The sequence below is a fragment of the Astyanax mexicanus genome, chromosome 22 (assembly GCF_023375975.1).
Source record: "Astyanax mexicanus isolate ESR-SI-001 chromosome 22, AstMex3_surface, whole genome shotgun sequence".
NCBI classification, from domain to species: domain Eukaryota; kingdom Metazoa; phylum Chordata; class Actinopteri; order Characiformes; family Acestrorhamphidae; genus Astyanax; species Astyanax mexicanus.
Genome location: NC_064429.1, coordinates 11,876,197 through 11,896,974, shown reverse-complemented (window position 1 = coordinate 11,896,974; position 20,778 = coordinate 11,876,197). Strand labels below are relative to the sequence as shown.

At 37.5% G+C, this 20,778-nt stretch overlaps 1 protein-coding gene across 1 annotated transcript; it reads left to right on the top strand.

Moving 5' to 3' along the window:
• The first annotated feature begins 8,669 nt into the window (after positions 1-8,669).
• Positions 8,670-19,208, top strand: LOC125786865 (galectin-8-like). The gene is made up of 9 exons (XM_049470488.1): positions 8,670-8,732; positions 9,452-9,730; positions 9,877-9,979; positions 10,131-10,299; positions 10,454-10,604; positions 17,193-17,295; positions 17,390-17,561; positions 18,135-18,295; positions 19,080-19,208. Exons 1-9 carry the CDS (start codon positions 8,678-8,680, stop codon positions 19,087-19,089), a joined length of 1,203 nt encoding a protein of 400 aa, XP_049326445.1. The 5' UTR covers positions 8,670-8,677; the 3' UTR covers positions 19,090-19,208.
• Positions 19,209-20,778: the final 1,570 nt, after the last annotated feature.

The window sequence follows — 20,778 nt, the reverse complement described above, 5'->3', positions numbered from 1 at the left end:
AATGCTATATTTATTCTATTTGATTTTATTTATATTAGATTTAGGCGCGGCTGGGAGAGTTTAGTGCTGGTGCCGGAGTTGGACCGACACAGCTCCACGTCCACACTGCAAATGAACTGCGCATGTCCAGAGCCGCCGCTGACTGACCCCGCCCCGTATTTACAGAGTGGGATAGGTCTTCAGTGTGACACAAAAATACATAACTGCATTTAACTCACACTCTCAGTAACTCACCTCCTCCACAGTGTCTGCCTCTCTGTGAAAAGCTAAACATCTAAACATCTAGCTCATCATTGAACAATTTGTATATAATAGGTTTAAAAAAAAAATAAAAATAAAAATAAAAATCGGAAAAATGAAGAATAACAGTTCCAGCTAACTGCTGCTCTTATAATAACATTCAACAACACGGCAAAAAAACTGATTTATTTATTTTATGTAAAAATGAAAGTTATTTTGAGAAGTGACTGCCTATTTAAAAAGCAACAGAAGTTGTTCATTTGTTAGAGTTAATTTGTAACATTTCTAACATATTTAGGGTGTTTTTTATCCACCCTTTTTTCACGCACAACGTTATTCCTTTACAGGACGTTTTATATATATATATATATATATATATATATATATATATATATATATATATATATTATAGTATACAGAATATAGCACTGAATCATAACACAAGTTAAAATGGCAGTGTTGAGTATTATGGAGTGTGTTTTTAGATTGCTGATGCGATTCCTCCGGGTGGGTTAATTTTGCTGGCTTTTAGGAGGTGCTTGCTATATGTGCTTAAATCCTAATTTTCTACACTTGAGTAAATTTAATATAATTGTGTGTGTGTGTGATTATTCCAGCCCTACTTCGTCATTTCATTAATGTAAACCACACTAAAATTAATTTTGTATTTTATATATTTAACCTTTTCAGTCTAAATTTGTAAGTGTTGCTTTGCTTTTTAACAACGGCAAAAAAGTGTTATCGTCGTTACTTTTCATATTATTATTATTATTATTATTATTATTGTTATTATTAATATTATTATTATATTTGGCAGGCGCTTTTGTCCAAAGCGACTTACAATAATGATATACATAGAGTAATAGAAGTTCAAGGTTGTTGTTGTTGTTGTTGTTGTTGTAAAAGGTAAAAATGCAGACCTAAATTAATATACATTTATATTAATTAGTACTACCATTTAAATATTAGGAAGGCCTGGTAGGCTTGAAAAAAAAAACCAGATTGTTCTAATATAATTTCCTCTGCTATAAATAATACACAGTACTCAGTGCGTAGAATTTTTCCTATTAACCTAGCTGTTATCCAAAGTTGTAATACTAACTCATATTCATGCGATTTAATGCAATATCTGAGCAATTTCTACTTTCATTCCTTTTATAGGAGACTTTCCCTTAGAACGTATTTAATCAATCGAGTGCCAACCTTTTCTTCTGGTTTGTGGTAACTATTTAAATTAAAACTTCAGACAATGTAAAGTCAATTATCAGGTGGGAATGCAGTGTTCACTTTTTTAAATTATTTATTTAATTTATTGGGTTGTTTTGTTTATTAAGCTTGCAGTGTTTATTCATTAATTTATTTCTATTTATTTATTCACTTAATTGTATTTGGTTTTCGTGTTTTGGTTCTTGGTAATTACTGGTTTTATTTTATGGTTGTGCTACTGGTCTACAAGATATTTTAATCTCATGAATATTTGATGCATTATGTACTGTAACACTAAGTTCTGTTACTGGTGTAAATTTTATGATCACAGAATTTTTCTAATAAAATAATGTTTTGTGAAAAGTCATCACTTTCTTTTTCTGTGTATAAACGTGTATAAACTATAGCACCACGCAGGAGATAATCCACAGTCACAGTAATTTCTCCTACACTGCTTGTTTCAGCCTGCGTGGATTCGGGTTTATATTCAGTAAAGCCGCAGATTCTCCTGCCGTTTCTTCTCGAACACTTTATCATATTGCTGCTATTCATTCATACTCCTCCATGCTGCTACAAAAAAGTGCCTAATGCACTTACACTCCACTGGACGTCATGTTGCTACGTCCTCCTTACTTTTCTATTTAGATTTATGCGTTTTCATTTATTTTATTCTCTATTTTATTATATTCTATTCTACACAATACTTGGTTTTGTGGGTGGAACTCGACCGTGAGATAACAAGTTTTTTCGACCTATGCACCACGTGTGATGTGAATGACAAAGTCTAATTGAACTATTTAATCCTTTTCAGCTCTAAACACAAAGTCTATCTCGCTGTCTCTCCCTTTCTATCTCTTTATCTCGCTATCTCTCATTTTTGGTAATTTAATAAATTCTACTCATTAACTCCATTCTTTTTTTCAAGGAAGTTGTGAGAGACTTGATTATTTAAACCTTGTGCCTTTAACTGTTTACGACAGTTCTGAGAAGATTTTGGGTCTAAAATAACAGTTCTAGTTAAAACTGTTAATTCATTAAAATGGTGGAGGGATAGCCCTTATTTCTTATTAGCTGTGATCTTTTCCATTCAGTAACGCTGTAAACTCTGAATTTCTTGAGAACTGTTTGTGGAATTTCCCCTCAGATTAAATGAATAAAGGAATGTATGAGTAATGAAAGGTAATGGGTCTGTACTTGTTTAATTACTTTGCATTCCTGTTAGAAATATTTCACACAATGTTCTTCCCACGCCTCTTACAGCAGTTTTACAACACTTTACAAAAAGGTACATTAATTAACAATAATAAAGACGGAATCTCAACTAAGTATTAATTTAATTAAGTAATAATATTTAAACGTATTAAATAAATAAAAGTTTTAAAAAGTAATTGAGACATTACTTGTGCATTTAACAATGTTTATTACTGTCGTAAATACTGTTATTTGTGACCCTTTTTGTATAAATGTTACTGAATTAAGCTGTATTTCCGGTGCTGGGGTGGGTTTCCCAAAAACGATCAATCTTAGCGAATAACGAACGAACTAACGAATGACGTGAGTAAAGAACGAGCCAGTTCTGCGAGTGCTTCCCAAAGAGCTTCGCAACGCTAAAATTAACGAACAAGTTTAAAGAACGTCTTTGTTGACTCCTCCCCCGAAACAGCGCACTCAATCAATCCACAAATATCGATTCATATTTCGATTCATACTTTAAAACATTAAACTTTTTTTACTTTTTTAAAAGTATTATTGTTAATATATATTATATTAATAGATATTATACTAATATTATTAATAGTAATATTAATTTATTTATATATATTAATATTATATATATTAATATATATTTATTTTGTTATAATTATTAATAATATAATAATACATATACGTATGTTCCTGTGTGTGTATATATATATATATATATATATATATATATATATATATACATTTTAAACCAACAGGAATATGTTTTATACTTTATACACTCTGTGAAGCTCCAGCTCATCCTAAATCACCATCTCAGTTGGGTTTAAGTCAGGGGATTGTGAAGGCCATGCACCTTTTTGATTACTAGATAATCACCCGATTCAAATGTTATCATTCCATTGAATGGACGTTATCACGTGAAAATAGGTCCATATAAATGGTTTAGTATGTACCTACTGTGCCTACTATAAGGTGCGATATGTTGTTGTTAGCCATTTCTATCGTTGTTAGAGCCATTGCAATTGTCCATTAGGCACCTTCTGTGCCTACTATAAGGTGCGATATGGACCTATTTTCACGTGATAACGTCCATTCAATGGAATGATAACATTCGAATCGGGTGGTTACAGAGGGATATTTAGAGCCGAATGTTAATAACACAGTTACAGAGGGTTATTTAGAGCCGAATGTTAATAACACAGTTACAGAGGGTTATTTAGAGCCGAATGTTAATAACACAGTTACAGAGGGATATTTAGAGCCGAATGTTAATAACGCAGTTACAGAGGGTTATTTAGAGCCGAATGTTAATAACGCAGTTACAGAGGGTTATTTAGAGCCGAATGTTAATAACACAGTTACAGAGGGACATTTAGAGCCGAATGTTAATAACGCAGTTAAAGAGGGATATTTAGAGCCGAATGTTAATAACACAGTTACAGAGGGTTATTTAGAGCCGAATGTTAATAACGCAGTTACAGAGGGTTATTTAGAGCCGAATGTTAATAACACAGTTACAGAGGGACATTTAGAGCCGAATGTTAATAACGCAGTTAAAGAGGGATATTTAGAGCCGAATGTTAATAACGCAGTTAAAGAGGGACATTTAGAGCCGAATGTTAATAACGCAGTTAAAGAGGGATATTTAGAGCCGAATGTTAATAACACAGTTACAGAGGGATATTTAGAGCCGAATGTTAATAACGCAGTTACAGAGGGTTATTTAGAGCCGAATGTTAATAACACAGTTAAAGAGGGATATTTAGAGCCGAATGTTAATAACGCAGTTACAGAGGGTTATTTAGAGCCGAATGTTAATAACGCAGTTAAAGAGGGATATTTAGAGCCGAATGTTAATAACGCAGTTAAAGAGGGATATTTAGAGCCGAATGTTAATAACGCAGTTAAAGAGGGATATTTAGAGCCGAATGTTAATAACGCAGTTAAAGAGGGATATTTAGAGCCGAATGTTAATAACGCAGTTACAGAGGGATATTTAGAGCCGAATGTTAATAACACAGTTACAGAGGGTTATTTAGAGCCGAATGTTAATAACACAGTTACAGAGGGTTATTTAGAGCCGAATGTTAATAACACAGTTACAGAGGGTTATTTAGAGCCGAATGTTAATAACACAGTTACAGAGGGTTATTTAGAGCCGAATGTTAATAACGCAGTTACAGAGGGTTATTTAGAGCCGAATGTTAATAACGCAGTTAAAGAGGGATATTTAGAGCCGAATGTTAATAACGCAGTTAAAGAGGGATATTTAGAGCCGAATGTTAATAACGCAGTTAAAGAGGGATATTTAGAGCCGAATGTTAATAACGCAGTTAAAGAGGGATATTTAGAGCCGAATGTTAATAACGCAGTTAAAGAGGGATATTTAGAGCCGAATGTTAATAACGCAGTTAAAGAGGGATATTTAGAGCCGAATGTTAATAACACAGTTAAAGAGGGATATTTAGAGCCGAATGTTAATAACGCAGTTAAAGAGGGATATTTAGAGCCGAATGTTAATAACACAGTTAAAGAGGGATATTTAGAGCCGAATGTTAATAACGCAGTTAAAGAGGGATATTTAGAGCCGAATGTTAATAACACAGTTAAAGAGGGATATTTAGAGCCGAATGTTAATAACGCAGTTACAGAGGGTTATTTAGAGCCGAATGTTAATAACACAGGTAAAGAGCGATATTTAGAGCCGAATGTTAATAACGCAGTTACAGAGGGATATTTAGAGCCGAATGTTAATAACGCAGTTAAAGAGGGATATTTAGAGCCGAATGTTAATAACGCAGTTACAGAGGGATATTTAGAGCCGAATGTTAATAACACAGTTACAGAGGGTTATTTAGAGCCGAATGTTAATAACACAGTTACAGAGGGTTATTTAGAGCCGAATGTTAATAACACAGTTACAGAGGGTTATTTAGAGCCGAATGTTAATAACACAGTTACAGAGGGTTATTTAGAGCCGAATGTTAATAACGCAGTTACAGAGGGTTATTTAGAGCCGAATGTTAATAACGCAGTTAAAGAGGGATATTTAGAGCCGAATGTTAATAACGCAGTTAAAGAGGGATATTTAGAGCCGAATGTTAATAACGCAGTTAAAGAGGGATATTTAGAGCCGAATGTTAATAACGCAGTTAAAGAGGGATATTTAGAGCCGAATGTTAATAACGCAGTTAAAGAGGGATATTTAGAGCCGAATGTTAATAACGCAGTTAAAGAGGGATATTTAGAGCCGAATGTTAATAACGCAGTTACAGAGGGTTATTTAGAGCCGAATGTTAATAACACAGTTAAAGAGGGATATTTAGAGCCGAATGTTAATAACGCAGTTAAAGAGGGATATTTAGAGCCGAATGTTAATAACACAGTTAAAGAGGGATATTTAGAGCCGAATGTTAATAACGCAGTTACAGAGGGTTATTTAGAGCCGAATGTTAATAACACAGTTAAAGAGGGATATTTAGAGCCGAATGTTAATAACACAGTTAAAGAGGGATATTTAGAGCCGAATGTTAATAACACAGGTAAAGAGCGATATTTAGAGCCGAATGTTAATAACGCAGTTACAGAGGGATATTTAGAGCCGAATGTTAATAACGCAGTTACAGAGGGATATTTAGAGCCGAATGTTAATAACGCAGTTACAGAGGGATATTTAGAGCCGAATGTTAATAACGCAGTTACAGAGGGATATTTAGAGCCGAATGTTAATAACGCAGTTAAAGAGGGATATTTAGAGCCGAATGTTAATAACGCAGTTAAAGAGGGATATTTAGAGCCGAATGTTAATAACACAGTTACAGAGGGATATTTAGAGCCGAATGTTAATAACAAAGTTACAGAGGGATATTTAGAGCCGAATGTTAATAACGCAGTTACAGAGGGATATTTAGAGCCGAATGTTAATAACGCAGTTAAAGAGGGATATTTAGAGCCGAATGTTAATAACACAGTTACAGAGGGATATTTAGAGCCGAATGTTAATAACGCAGTTACAGAGGGATATTTAGAGCCGAATGTTAATAACGCAGTTACAGAGGGATATTTAGAGCCGAATGTTAATAACGCAGTTACAGAGGGATATTTAGAGCCGAATGTTAATAACACAGTTAAAGAAGGATATTTAGAGCCGAATGTTAATAACGCAGTTACAGAGGGATATTTAGAGCCGAATGTTAATAACGCAGTTACAGAGGGATATTTAGAGCCGAATGTTAATAACACAGTTAAAGAAGGATATTTAGAGCCAAATGTTAATAACACAGTTACAGAGGGATATTTAGAGCCGAATGTTAATAACACAGTTAAAGAAGGATATTTATAGCCAAGTGTTAATAACACAGTTACAGAGGGATATTTAGAGCCGAATGTTAATAACACAGTTAAAGAGGGATATTTAGAGCCGAATGTTAATAACGCAGTTACAGAGGGTTATTTAGAGCCGAATGTTAATAACACAGTTACAGAGGGATATTTAGAGCCGAATGTTAATAACGCAGTTAAAGAGGGATATTTAGAGCCGAATGTTAATAACACAGTTACAGAGGGATATTTAGAGCCGAATGTTAATAACACAGTTAAAGAGGGATATTTAGAGCCGAATGTTAATAACGCAGTTACAGAGGGATATTTAGAGCCGAATGTTAATAACGCAGTTACAGAGGGATATTTAGAGCCGAATGTTAATAACACAGTTAAAGAAGGATATTTAGAGCCAAATGTTAATAACACAGTTACAGAGGGATATTTAGAGCCGAATGTTAATAACACAGTTAAAGAAGGATATTTATAGCCAAGTGTTAATAACACAGTTACAGAGGGATATTTAGTTTAGTCAAATTTGAATTATGACTAGTACAAATGTTAATTCAACATATCTCAGTTGTAGTTTAGACTAGCACTAATGTGCACTTCCAATGTTCCAATATTAATAATATTTTTGAAGATATCTGTAACTGGAAATTACTAGCCAGAATTACAATGTAAATATCTGGAATTATAATTTCTACTAGGAATAAGTATGCTAATATATTTGGAATTTTACTAGGAAAAATATAGATGAGAAAATGTTCTGTAAATCAATGGAAACTATGTGACTATGTGTCAGAATTATGTGACTAGTGGATAGATATCATATAAAATTGATTTAGAAATCTGTATATTTCATATTATTTGTAGAAATTTCAGAATATTTCATTTCATAGGGTTTCTACAAGTAAAAACTGCATTATTTATTGGTGTATGTGTTGGGGTGGTGGGATCAATGACCATACAGTCAATAGCTGGGACATTGGACATTTGACTCTAAACAAAGATGAAGTTAGATTAATGTGTCCTAACCTGAACTCTCCAGAAGTGTTCATGCTGTTTGGGTGCTGAAGATAAGAGACATGAAGGTGGATTATTCTGCTGTACTTGTTATAATGCTGAAAGTTGTGTAAGATATTTAAAGGGGAATATCTGTGTATAAGCTCATCTATGAAATGTCAACTTATTATTATTGAAGAAAGTATCTCAATTCTGAGACCTAATAAACCAATCCAAAATTGATTACCCCAAAAAGTCGTAACAATAAACACTGCTAATTGAACTGTAAAAAAAAAAAAAAAACTTAAAAATGTTAATGTGTGATTTTTAAGTCAGCTGAACAAAAAATATGAAATTACAAATTACAAGTTACAATTAATATTACAAATTAAAGCAAACTAGTTAAAAGTTGGTCTAACTAAATTATCTGTGTTGGCAAAATTTACAAATTGTAGTTGAACTCTAGTTGAGGCCAAACCAACTACTCTGCACTACTGCACATGCTCAGTTAAGGTGACCAGATTCCAACTCACCAGATGTGGGACAAAGAATATGTATGTGTGGGACAATGTAAGACTACACACATAAACATCTCTATTCTGCCCCTTCAGCACATGACAGACTGCGAATAAAAAGAGATCACATGTGGTGCCCAAATATTTGAATAATATTTGTGTGTGTTTGTTTCTGTAGATCAGTGATGAAGTCCTGTAATCCTGCTCTCTGTGTTCTGCTCTTACTGACCATCAATACTGGTAAATGTGCTGGTGTTTGTGTATGTGGAGGGGGGGGTTGCTCATCGTGGTCATCCTAATATTTCCTTGGGGGAGTACTGTCATTCTTTCTGGCCTCCCCTCGGTCACACTGACTTTGTCATCTGTAGACTAATCGTCGTTTACACTTAACTTTAGACTGCTTAAGGTGAAATGTGGAAGAAGTCTCCTCAAGCATTATCCGGCGTTTTACAGCCTGATAATGGCAAGTGAAAGAGCTCTCTTCATATGGGAGCAATTTATTAGATCTGTGAGGAAGGTGCTGAATTCTACCCTGCGAGAACAATGTTTTGATGAAGTGCTGTGTGAGGTGGAAACGATTCTTAATAATCAATTTATCACTAAAGCGTCCTGTGATCCAAATAATTTGGAAGCTTTGACACCAAATTATCTCCTACTGCTGAAGGTAAAACCACACAAGGAGATGGTGTCCTTCTAGTGGATGATAATGCACCCAGAAATGCTTGATTCATAGGAAGAATAATCAAAACCATGCCTGACAAAAAAAGTTTCCTTCATAGAGTCATGAGACAGAAATGCGGTCTTACCCTGGTGAACAAGCAAAATGTGACAGTGGCAATACCTCAAAGCCTGGGATTAAATAATGCTCACACCATTTTTAGAATAGTAAATCTGAAAGTTAAAAGGGAATCAATATTACATGAATATTTATAATATGTGAGATTTTCTTGAATCCACAGTCCAACCGGCTGACCAAACCAAATTCCATGAGATTCTCCAGAAAGTTCTGGAGAACCTAAACCTTGAAGATCTTGTAAAATTCCAGACACACTTGATGCAGGGGGTGGTGGACAAGTTTGCTGCAATACCAAAGTCCACATTGCAGAATGCCCTTGTTCAGGCGACTGTCCGTGAGATGGTGCAGGCCTATGGAGGAAAGAATGCAGTGGAGGTTGGTGAGACAACCCTGACAACCATAAACCACAGACAACTGGCTAAAAGCCTGACTGAAATAAAAGGTAAGGGGCTGGGATGATAATAAACCTTTATAAAAATCATCATAAACCATACAGGAGTGTTTCAAAGACTATAAGTATCACTGAATAACAGGCCTTTACACAGAGTGTAAAGAAGAGGCACTTCATTCTTTATGTTTCCTGTCTAGAATCTTTCTATCCAGTGGTTCCATATGAGCAGGTTCTGTATGATGGACTCAATATTCAGACAGTCATCACCATCCAAGGAAAAGTCAAACAAAATGCTGAACAGTAAGTACATAAAAATCAGCTAATCAAAGAGTAAACCATTCAAGAGGAATGCATTAATGAACCAGTCTACAATGTATTCTACTTCAACTAAAGGCTTTTCAGGTACCATTATTTGTTTTTTATTAAAATATCATGTTTCCTTTCTCTACAGATTTTATGTCAACCTCTATAAAAACAATGACATAGCCTTTTATTTTAACCCCCAATTTAAGGAGGATGGGAAGGAGGTGATTGTTAGGAACAGCATGGTTAGAAACAATTGGGGAACTGAGGAAAGAGAACTACCTTTCTTTCCATTTACACCTGGAGAATATTTTGAGGTGGGAGTTGAGTAAAAACCTCATCATTTCACTTCCGTCTAATCGCATATTGACTGTGTAATGACATATACTGATATGATGATGAAAGTAATGTGAGAGAAACCAACAGTTACATTCAGACACCAAAAAGTTTAATTGTGTCTGCCTTTCCCAGCTGAGGATTCTCTGCACTGATTCTGAATACAGAGTGGAAGTTGACAAGAAGCACCTGTTGAATTTCGCTCATCGCATCAAAGAAATACATCAGATTAGAAAACTCACTGTCAAAGGAGATGTCCTCGTCAAGCATGTGACCATCGATCCAAGTACCTACCGCTTCAAAAAAACAATATTTCCCCCTTTAAAGATTTTGTCATACTAATGTTTTTCAGATTATCAAACGATATCATTAAAATATAACCTGGGTAAATATAAAAACACTTTTAAATGTTAATTTAATTTATTAAGGAGAATAATCTATCCAAAATGATCTAGCCCTGTGTAAAAAAAAGTGTTTGCCCCCCCCCCCCATTAATAACTGTGATTAATCACATTTTTTGTAAAGCTGAGTTCAATTTCACTACTATCACAACCAGACCTGATTACTAATTACAAACCTGTAGAATCAAGAAATCTGTTAAATAGAATCTGTCTGACAACATGAAGCAGATAAAAGATTCTAAAAAGCAGCACATTATTATTATTAAACCCCCATCTGAAGAAAAAACAAAGTCATTGTTCATCTATCAGTCTGGAAAAGATTATAAAATCATTTCTAAAGCTTTGAGACTCAAAAGAACAACAGTGATTCACTATTATTCACTAATTGAGGAAAAACATGGAACACTGGTGAACCTTCCCAGGAGTGACCGGCCGACTGAAATTACTCCAAAAGGGCATGAAGAACTCATCTAGGAGATCCCAAAAGAACCCAGAACAACATTTAAAGAACTGCAGGATCTCACTCACCTCAGTTAAGATCAGTGTTAGTGATTTAATAATAAGAAAGAGACTGATGGTCTGGGGCTTCTGGACAACTTGCTTTAACAGAAGGAATTCTGCTTTTTATCAGAAACACTTTATTACCTTACGCTCAGACATACTTGGGTTCTGCAGCAGGACAATGATCTAACGTACACCAGCAAGTCGGCCTCTAAATGACTAAAAAAAAAAAGGTTTTAAGCCAAGTCATGTAATATTTAAACAGAGATGCTGTGGCCTGATCTTAAACAGGGTAATCCTCAGTGAGGACAGTGTGGGCACTGCTTAAAGCCTTGTGTGCTCAAACTGGACTCTTTACTCGGATGAGAAGTTTAATTTCCTCTCACTGTGTATTTAGAACAGACAGTAACTTATTAAATTTTATATTCCTATACGAAACTGCTGCATTTCCGTTCTGCCCCGCCCCCACAGACAGCACCAATCAACAGGTAAAACATAAATTAAATAACTATACCCCACAGTATTTCCCAGGGCTACATATTTATTTGGAGGGGTTTAAGATATCTTACAGTGAAGGAAATAAGTTTGATCCTTTCCTGATTTGATCCCTTGCTGATTTTGTAAGTTTGCCCACTGACAAAGACATGAACAGTCTATAATTATTTTTGGGTATGTTAAAAGCTACATTCTGTAGGAAAAGAGAGCGAACATGCGAAATAGTTACAGCAGTTCAATTTCAAAACATCACAGAGAGTAGTCTGCCCTGCCCACCCCTCCCCAGATGCGAAGCTCACTCAGGTTGCCAAGTTCAGGCGGCTGAATCTACAAAAAGTTTAGAGTAGTAGAGGAGGCAGAGAACTTGTAGTGATAAATTTCCTGACTAAATTAGCTCGCCAGTTTGCTTTTCTGTTCAGGAGAAAAGTAGCAGCTCTGCCAGAGTAGCAAACTCACTGCCAATATTTACTCTTGTTAAATTCCTTCTTTAGACATGCTGAGGTTTTTTAAGCTGTGTAGCAGCTGAGGTTTAACTGAACCAGCTCTGCTTGCTAGCCTCCATGCTGCAGCACCGATAGCTTTAGTGCAGTGTGGGTGCTGGTAACCTGGGGGGTGGATTTAGTGTTGGGGAACCAGCAGCAGGTGGAGTCAGAGGACAAAACTGACACAAAACTCTGTGATGGAGTGAACGCTTAAAATAGGAACGTACTGCTGGAGGCCTGCTGACAAGAGCTGCCAGTGCTTTCACTCAACATGTTTCCTTAATATCTGATGATACATCCTGATCATTTTATCATTTACTACTAAAAACTAGTTACATAGTGGTCCTTTAAGTTTAACAGTGAGAGACAGAATATCTAAAATGACTAAAAAGACTCCTGTCCACAGACTCAATTAATCAGTCAGACTCTAATCTCTACAACATGGGCAAGACCAAATAACTTTCTAAGGATGTCAGGAATAAGATCATTGACTTGCACAAGGCTGGAACAGGCTACAAAAGTACAATGTTTGGTGAGAAGGAAGTGCAATAGTAAGAAAGAGTGTTGGTGCAATAGTAAGAAAATGAAAGAAATACAAAATGATCTTCAATCAACATCGATCTGGGGTTCCATGCTAAATCTCACCTTGTGGGGTATCCTTGATCATAAGGAAGGTGAGAGATTAGCCTAATACTTGTTGTTGGCATCCGTCTGTCTCACGAGACAATGGAGATTGCACCATGGATATCAGTCTGTGGTTGAATTCCAGTGCCGGCTGTGAATGTAGAGCCCGATTCTGGAGCAACAGACCCTATTGCAGGTGCTGCAAGTGAAATCGTTTTTTGGTACTGCATGTAGGCAGCAGAAGCGCTCTTGGCACACTTGCTACAATACAGCAGGGTGGTCGCCCCTTCTCCTGTTAGTAGAAGCAGTTCCGCCACGAGCAGGCCAGGAGTTGAGCATTGGTTATCAGAGGCTTTATGAGACGCACGCCATATGGGAGTATTTTTGTAGGGAGTGGGAGCTTATCCCCACTATCCCACTATTAGCTGCTGAACAAAGGGCCTGGACCTCCTGAAGTCTATGCACATCTCCTTGGTTTTGGAGATGTTCAGCTGCAGATGGTACATCTTGCACCACACCACAAATTCCTCAACCAGGGTTCTGTACTCTCTCTCATCACCATTACGCACACACCCAACGATTGCAGTGTCGTCAGAGAACTTTTGCATGTGGCATGACTCTGAGTGGTATTTGAAGTCTGATGTGTACAGTGTGAACAGGACTGGAGAGAGAACAGTCCCCTGTGGTGCTCCTAAGATAAGATAAGATAAGATAATCCTTTATTAATCCCACAATGGGGAAATTTACCATGTTACAGCAGTGCAGAGTAAAGGACAGAGAAACAGGTCAGGAAAAGGTAAATAAAAATAATGATAAATCTATATATACAGAAAACCTATTGTAGGAAAATATATAAAGAGTTTAAAAAATTATATATAGTAAAAGAAAAAAATATATATACATCTAGTGCATAGAGATATGATTATGGTAGGGTGGACCCAGGGTTTCCCCCAGGATTTCCTTGAAGGTGCGGTGGCAGGACCCCCCGGTTGGGAACCGATAATTTATATCACGTTAATGATATCACGATATAACACAATTACACATGTTTCCAGTTATTTTCTTTATTTCCAACTGTCACTGAAAAATGCCCACTTAAAACAAAAAGTTGCAAAAAGTAGGTTTCTTTAAAATAAATCCTTATTGTTCTTTTTTCAGATACGGTAAACGTAAAAGTGTGCAACACAAAATGTTAAATTATACATAACAGAGGAGAAAGGGCACAACAGAATATATATGTATTATTTATTCGCTCTTATCTGTATTAGGTATTTTAAATGTGAGAATGAGTAAATAAAATAAAAAATATTATTGAATTTAATTAAAAATTGTGCTTATTAAAACAGACAAATAATATCTTTAATCTTTAATTTAATTACAATAAAATGTTTACTGGACCGTGAAAACAAATGCATCACAGAGCTGTTCTAGGGTGCCTCTATTCTAGGGCCCTACATCCTTGCTTTATGACAGCTCCAGAAACAGAAACATAGCGTGATTTTCACTCCACCAGGTGAGTGAGCCTGAGTGGACACCTGCGTAAGTTGAAGCTGTTTAATCACTGTTTAATTCATCTCTCTCGCGCGCGCGCATTATGTTTCAGTCTCTCTCTCTCTCTCTCTCTCTCTCTCTCTCTCTCTCTCTCGCATTATGTTTCAGTCTCTCTCTCTCGCTATTTACAGGCGCGCTCTCGCTCTCTCTCTCTCTCTCGCGTTATGTTTCAGTCTCTCTCTCTCGCTGTGTCCTATACTCACACTCTCTCTCGCGCGCGCGCGCGTTATGTTGGCACTGCATGACTAACTACCGATTTCCACCCCCGAAGGGGCAACGCTGATCAAGCGCGGGAAAAACGCCGGGCTCCGAATTTTCACGAAGGGTGGCGGGGAAGAACGAAGGCGTGGCGGACCGCCGCACTGAAATGAACGTGGCGGAAACCCTGGTGGACCAGTATTATTGCACAAGAGTAACAGTGAATAAATATCAAATAAATAATAGATAAAAACAAAAGTGAGAAAAAAAATATTGCACATTAAATAAATTGCACAAATGATGATCACAGTACTCGTAGTGAGATGGATATTGCACACGGTAAGCATTACAGCTACACTGAGTAGTATGTAGGTTTGTATGAAGTCCTGAGATAGTAAACTAGTGTTTACTGGGAGCGTGGTGTGTTGTATAGTCTGATGGCGTGTGGAACGAAGGACCTGCGGTATCTCTCCTTCACACAGCGTGGGTGCAGCAGCCGGGTACTGAAGGAGCTGCTCAGTGCTGTCAGAGAGTGATGCATGGGATGGGACAGGTTCTTCAGCATGTTGTTAAGCTTAGTCCTCATCCTCCTGTTTCCCACCACCTCCACTGGGTCCAGAGGACACCCCAGGACAGAGCTGGACTTCCTGATGATTCTGTCCAGTCTCTTCCTGTCAGCGGTGGAGATGCTGCTGCCCCAGCAGACCACTCCATAAAAGATGGCTGATGCCACCACGGCATCAAAGAAGGTCCTCAGTAGTGTCCCCCGCACGCCAAAGGACCGGAGTCTCCTCAGGAGATGCAGTCTGCTCTGACCTTTCCTGTAGAGAGCAGCCGTGTTGTCAGTCCAGTCCAGCTTGTTGTTAAGGTGGACACCTAGGTACTTGTAGGACCTCACTATCTCAATATCCGTACCCTGGATGTTCAAAGGCACCGGAGGAGAGTGTTTGGTCCTGCGGAAGTCCACCACCAGCTCTTTGGTTTTTCCTGCGTTGATCTGCAGGCAGTTCCTCTGGCACCATTTCACAAAGTCCTGCGTCAGTTCTCTGTACTCCTTGTCATCTCCATCACTGATGAGTCCGACGATAGCAGAGTCTTCTGAGAACTTTTGCAGGTGGCAGCTGGCAGAGCTGTACTTGAAGTCTGCAGTGTAGAGGGTGAACAAGAAAGGAGCAAGAACTGTTCCCTGTGGAGCCCCCGTGCTGCAGATGACCATGTCAGACTGACAGCCCTGCGTCCTCACATACTGCGGTCTGTTAGTAAGATAGTCCAGAATCCAGGTGGTGAGGTGATGGTCCAATCCTGTGACCTCCAGCTTGTCCTTCAGGAGCATGGGTTGGATGGTATTGAAAGCACTGGAGAAATCAAAGAACATGATTCTCACAGTACTCCCAGCATTCTCCAGGTGGGACAGAGATCTGTGTAGCAGGTGGATGATGGCATCTTCCACTCCAATGCCAGGTTGATAGGCAAACTGAAGTGGGTCCATTGATGAATTCACCAGGGGGCGAAGGTGGATGAGGAGCAGTCTCTCCAGGGTCTTCATCAGGTGAGATGTCAAAGCGACTGGCCTCTAGTCATTCAGCTCCTTCGGGTGTGCCTTCTTCGGAACTGGAACGAGGCAGGTTGTCTTCCACGTGGCAGGAACCCTCCCTAGACGCAGACTCAGGTTAAACACATGTTGGAGGGGCTCACCCAGTTGAACAGCACATGCCTTCAGCATTCTTGAGCAGCAGCATGCTCCAGTCAGTGGTGTCATAGCAGTCCCTGAGGGCTTCTTCTGCTTCAGGAGTCCAGACTCTGAATGAGCGTGTGGTAGTGGGCTGCCTCAGTACCAGTGGTTTGTACTGAGGCTGTAGGAAGACCAGATTGTGATCTGATTTCCGCAGCGGTGGTAGTGGAATAGCCCTGTATGCATCCCTCACATTAGCATACAGCAAGTCTATGGTTCTGTTCTTGCTGGTGGGACAGTCCACAAACTGGAAAAAGGCAGGCAGTGTAGAGTCCAGCGTTACGTGATTAAAATCACCAGTAATCATGTAGAAGGCATCAGGGTGCTGTGTCTGCAGCGCTGCGACGGTGGAGTGGATGACGTCACACGCCGCCTGCACGTCCGCTCTCAGCTGAATGTAAACACAGACGAGGATCGCGTGAGAGAGCTGCCGGAAGAATGCTGAGTGTGACCCAAAGATCACCATCCCCAATGTCGAGCATGGAGGTGGGAACATTATGTTTTAGGGGTATTTCTCTTCTAAGGGCACAGGACTACTTCACTGCAAAAAAAAACAGTTTTTAAATAAAAAACAAATTCAGTACATGAAATAACATTTTCCACAACATTCCCAAGGAGCTATATGTCTATTAGGGGGGAAAATAACTTTTTTTGGGGGGGGTCTATACTGACACCCATGTGGTGTAGTATCATGTTGTGAGGATGTTTTTAAGTGAGAACTGAGTAAAATATGGTAAAAAAAAAAAGTAAAAAAAATGCTTCTACCAATATTAGTCTGAAATATTTTTACATACAGCTTCCAATTGTAATGCTACTAATAGTTCCACTGTTGCTCATTTTTTAACAGTCATTTTCCCAGACTTTTACTGGTAACAAGTGTTCCTTTTCAGTTCCTCTCTGGATGACTGCACCATCTACATATATTCTGAATGATGTGATCTCTGAGAACATGACCATCACCATCCCTCTGCACGTCAAACCCAACGCTGAAAAGTAAGAACAATCATGCTCAGACACCTGTATTCTATTTCCTCTACAGCTCTGAATACTGATTTAAAACTGAAAAATAACTGTTCTGTTCATTCAGGTTCACGATCGACGTGATAAAGGACGGGGACATACTGTTCCATTTTAAACCGTATTTCTCTGCTGATGGGAAAGGAAGAAAGATTCTGAGGAACAGTCTGATTGGTGGAGTTTGGGGCTCTGAGGAAGATGAAACTCCCTCCTTCCCGTTTGCCTGGGGAAAATCTTACCTGGTGAGTGGAGGTGTTCTGCACAGTGTGCAGCTAAGAAAAAATTTACATGCTAGGTCCCTCATAGTGTCAGAAAATGCAAAATATACAAATAGAAATATATACTTAACTTACAATATGCACAGTCAATAAAAAGTAAAAAAAAAAAAAACACCTGGATTAAACTAAGCAAATATGTAGGAGCATCCTATTACATAATTACTGCATTGGAGATTATCTTTCAGATAACAACAAGTTATTTAACCCCAATGGTACAAAGAGTTCCTTCTCATTTCTTAAACAACCATGTGGAGAAACCCATCCTGTGGGCATGGAAAATATGTCCATCTGTTTGAGAAGGGTCAAATCATTGGTACGAATCAAGTAGAGAAAATATATAAGGAGATTGTAGCAGAAACTACTAAAAGAACTGTTCAAAGCATTATTCAAAACTGAAAGGATAGTGGGGACCCATCGTCTTCGAGGAAGAAATGAGCTGGTATATAAAACCAGTAGGCTTGAATATTATGATACCCTTTTCTCAGTGGTCTTATTTTTTGAGAACTGGGTTTCACTGACGAAGTCCTTTGTTTACAGGTGAAGATCTTGTGCACCAAAAATGAGTTTAAAGTGTATGTTGATGGGACCCACTTGCTGGAATACAAATACAGAGGGTTCGACTTCACCAAAATCAACGGTGTGATATTTAGTCATAATCTCATCACCTGGGGCGTCCAGGTACAACCATGTACAACCAGGTATAATGCTCTCTTTGTAGAAAAAACACAAGTCTCTGGTCCAAAGCCCTCCCCATTTAACATTAAAGGAGAACTCTGGTGTGAAATGGTGTATTTATTAAAACGTGATAAAAAGTTGTTATCTTAGTTGAATAGCTCTCCTCCGCTCTCCTGCAGCTTTCTGACATCCAGTATGTTGTGCACTTTCCCCAAACAGGCTTTAGAATGAGTGATATGGGTCATATTTTACCCTGCATTTTTATTCCGTTATTCAGCTCAAAGTAGTTCCACACTTCATTGGTAGAATCTAGAGAGACATTTAAAACGAGGCACTGTTTACATCCCATAGTGTAGGTAAATCACCGGCACCACCATCTTAAATTTAATCACAATTAGTCAACCGTCGAGTAGAACGAATAGTAAAACTTTTTGGTGAATGTTTATGTAACTTGTTTGTAGTTCTTTGCATTCTAATATCGACAGTAACGGACAGATATTTTCAGCAGCAGCTGGAATTCATCATTTTCAAGAAATAAATTTTCTATTAATGCCCCATCAGTGCCCCATAATATGCCACATCTTACTCATTTTAAAGCCTTTATCATGTTTTAATACACCCAAAGTCCATTTTACACTACAATTCTCCTTTAAGACTTTTCTCCACCATGCTTTTCAATTTTACTAAGTATTGATGGGCTTTTAATTTTATCTAAACAAAAAACAATCTAAAGCATATTTCAGGTCTGTGCTATATATATATATATAGTTTCCCCTGTACTGATTATATTTCTATCTTTTTTTGCAGGATGTGTTAATCTGGACGTTAATTATAAACTTAATCTTGGTTTCTAAACTAAAGCTTAAGATCAACATTTGAAGTCTTCACATTTAAATCTCTTTTATCTTCTGAAACCAATCATCCTGTGATTTGACTGATAATGAGTAAATTTTTCATATTTCTGCAGATATTTCATTATATCTTTTCTTGAGAAACACTATATAAGTAGTTAGTGTTCAAATTATATATCAGTATAGATTTACTGTCATTTATAAAACATAACTCAACACAAAGACAATAATATTTAAATATCTACAACACAAGTGAGTACACCTCACAGTGAACATGAACAAACTATGGCCAATTCTGTCGTTGTTTCTTTCTGATGTCTCAATTTGACTCATTACAGTTAGAAGGTCTCAGGTGTGAATGGGAAAGCAAGTGTGTTAAATTTGGTGTTTTGGGTTCAATTCTCACATACTGTTCATTGGATATTCAATATGCCACCTCATGCTTGGGATCGTTGTCCTGTTTGAAGTTCCAATATTTCCCATATCAGACTGTTTTTGTGCTTTTAGATCAGTAGAGGATCTGACTCAAGGGTCACTCAAGGCAAGGTTGCCAGGTCCAAATAAAATATTCAGCCCCAACTCAGTCTAAAACCCAGCCTTCAGAAGCTTAAACTAAACTAAAATATAAGTCTGTCACATGTTTGAAGCAAATGGCAAAACAACTACGCGTGTACGACTTAGTATTCTGTTTATAAGGGATTTATTATCAGTATTGCTAATTATCTTTGAGTCATTAATAATATTGGAACATTAGTGTTTAATTGGTTCTTTTATTCCAGTCAAGAACATTATCTTGTGATTTTTGGTTACATTGTGATTTCTCTCTCTCTTTCTCGCTCGCTGGCTTGCATTCTCACCCGCTCTAATTTCATGGTGTCCTCCTGGATAAAAAGTAGACTCTTCTTTATTCAGATTTTAGGAATGTGTTTTTATACTTTAAGAGTTTTCTTAAAATGTAGAGATATATATAAAATTGAGATATATTGAATCGTAACCCCTATATAGTGATATGTATCATATTGCTAAGTTTATGCCAACACACATCCCTACTGCATCCGGAATCTGCTTGGAGCGTTGCAATGCCTACGTAAGGTGCAGTACACATGAAACCGCTAGGGGGCGATAATGCAGCACTCAGCAGAATTAAACCAAGTCCAAAACTACCCGCAATTGAACAGCTGGCGAGAGATCAGCATTGTTTTTACAGTTTTTATGTGAAAAAGTGTAAATTTAAATAGAAAAGATGGAATAACGAAGTGGGGGTGTTGACTGGATGTTTTGTCCAGCCATCATATGATGCTTGAGCTGCCCTCTAGTGGAAACCTCCAGTAATGTACGTGTAGCACACGGGCAGGTACCGTACCTGAACAATTACGTTAACAACATCGTCAGCTGTCTACGTGAACCTATGACCAAACAGAAAGCATATCTCGAGCCTAATGAGTTATTTTCTATTCAGGAATTCTATTCATTAGAATTGGCATTTTGCGTTGAATTTAAATCATTAATGTGTTATTTTAGCTCAGCTGAGATGTTAAAAAGAGTTTTAGTTTGTACAATAAGCCTAATTGACTGTAATTCAGATTTTGACTTTAATAATGGACTTTATTTATTTAGACAAAAATATATGTATACTTAGACATATATGATTATTT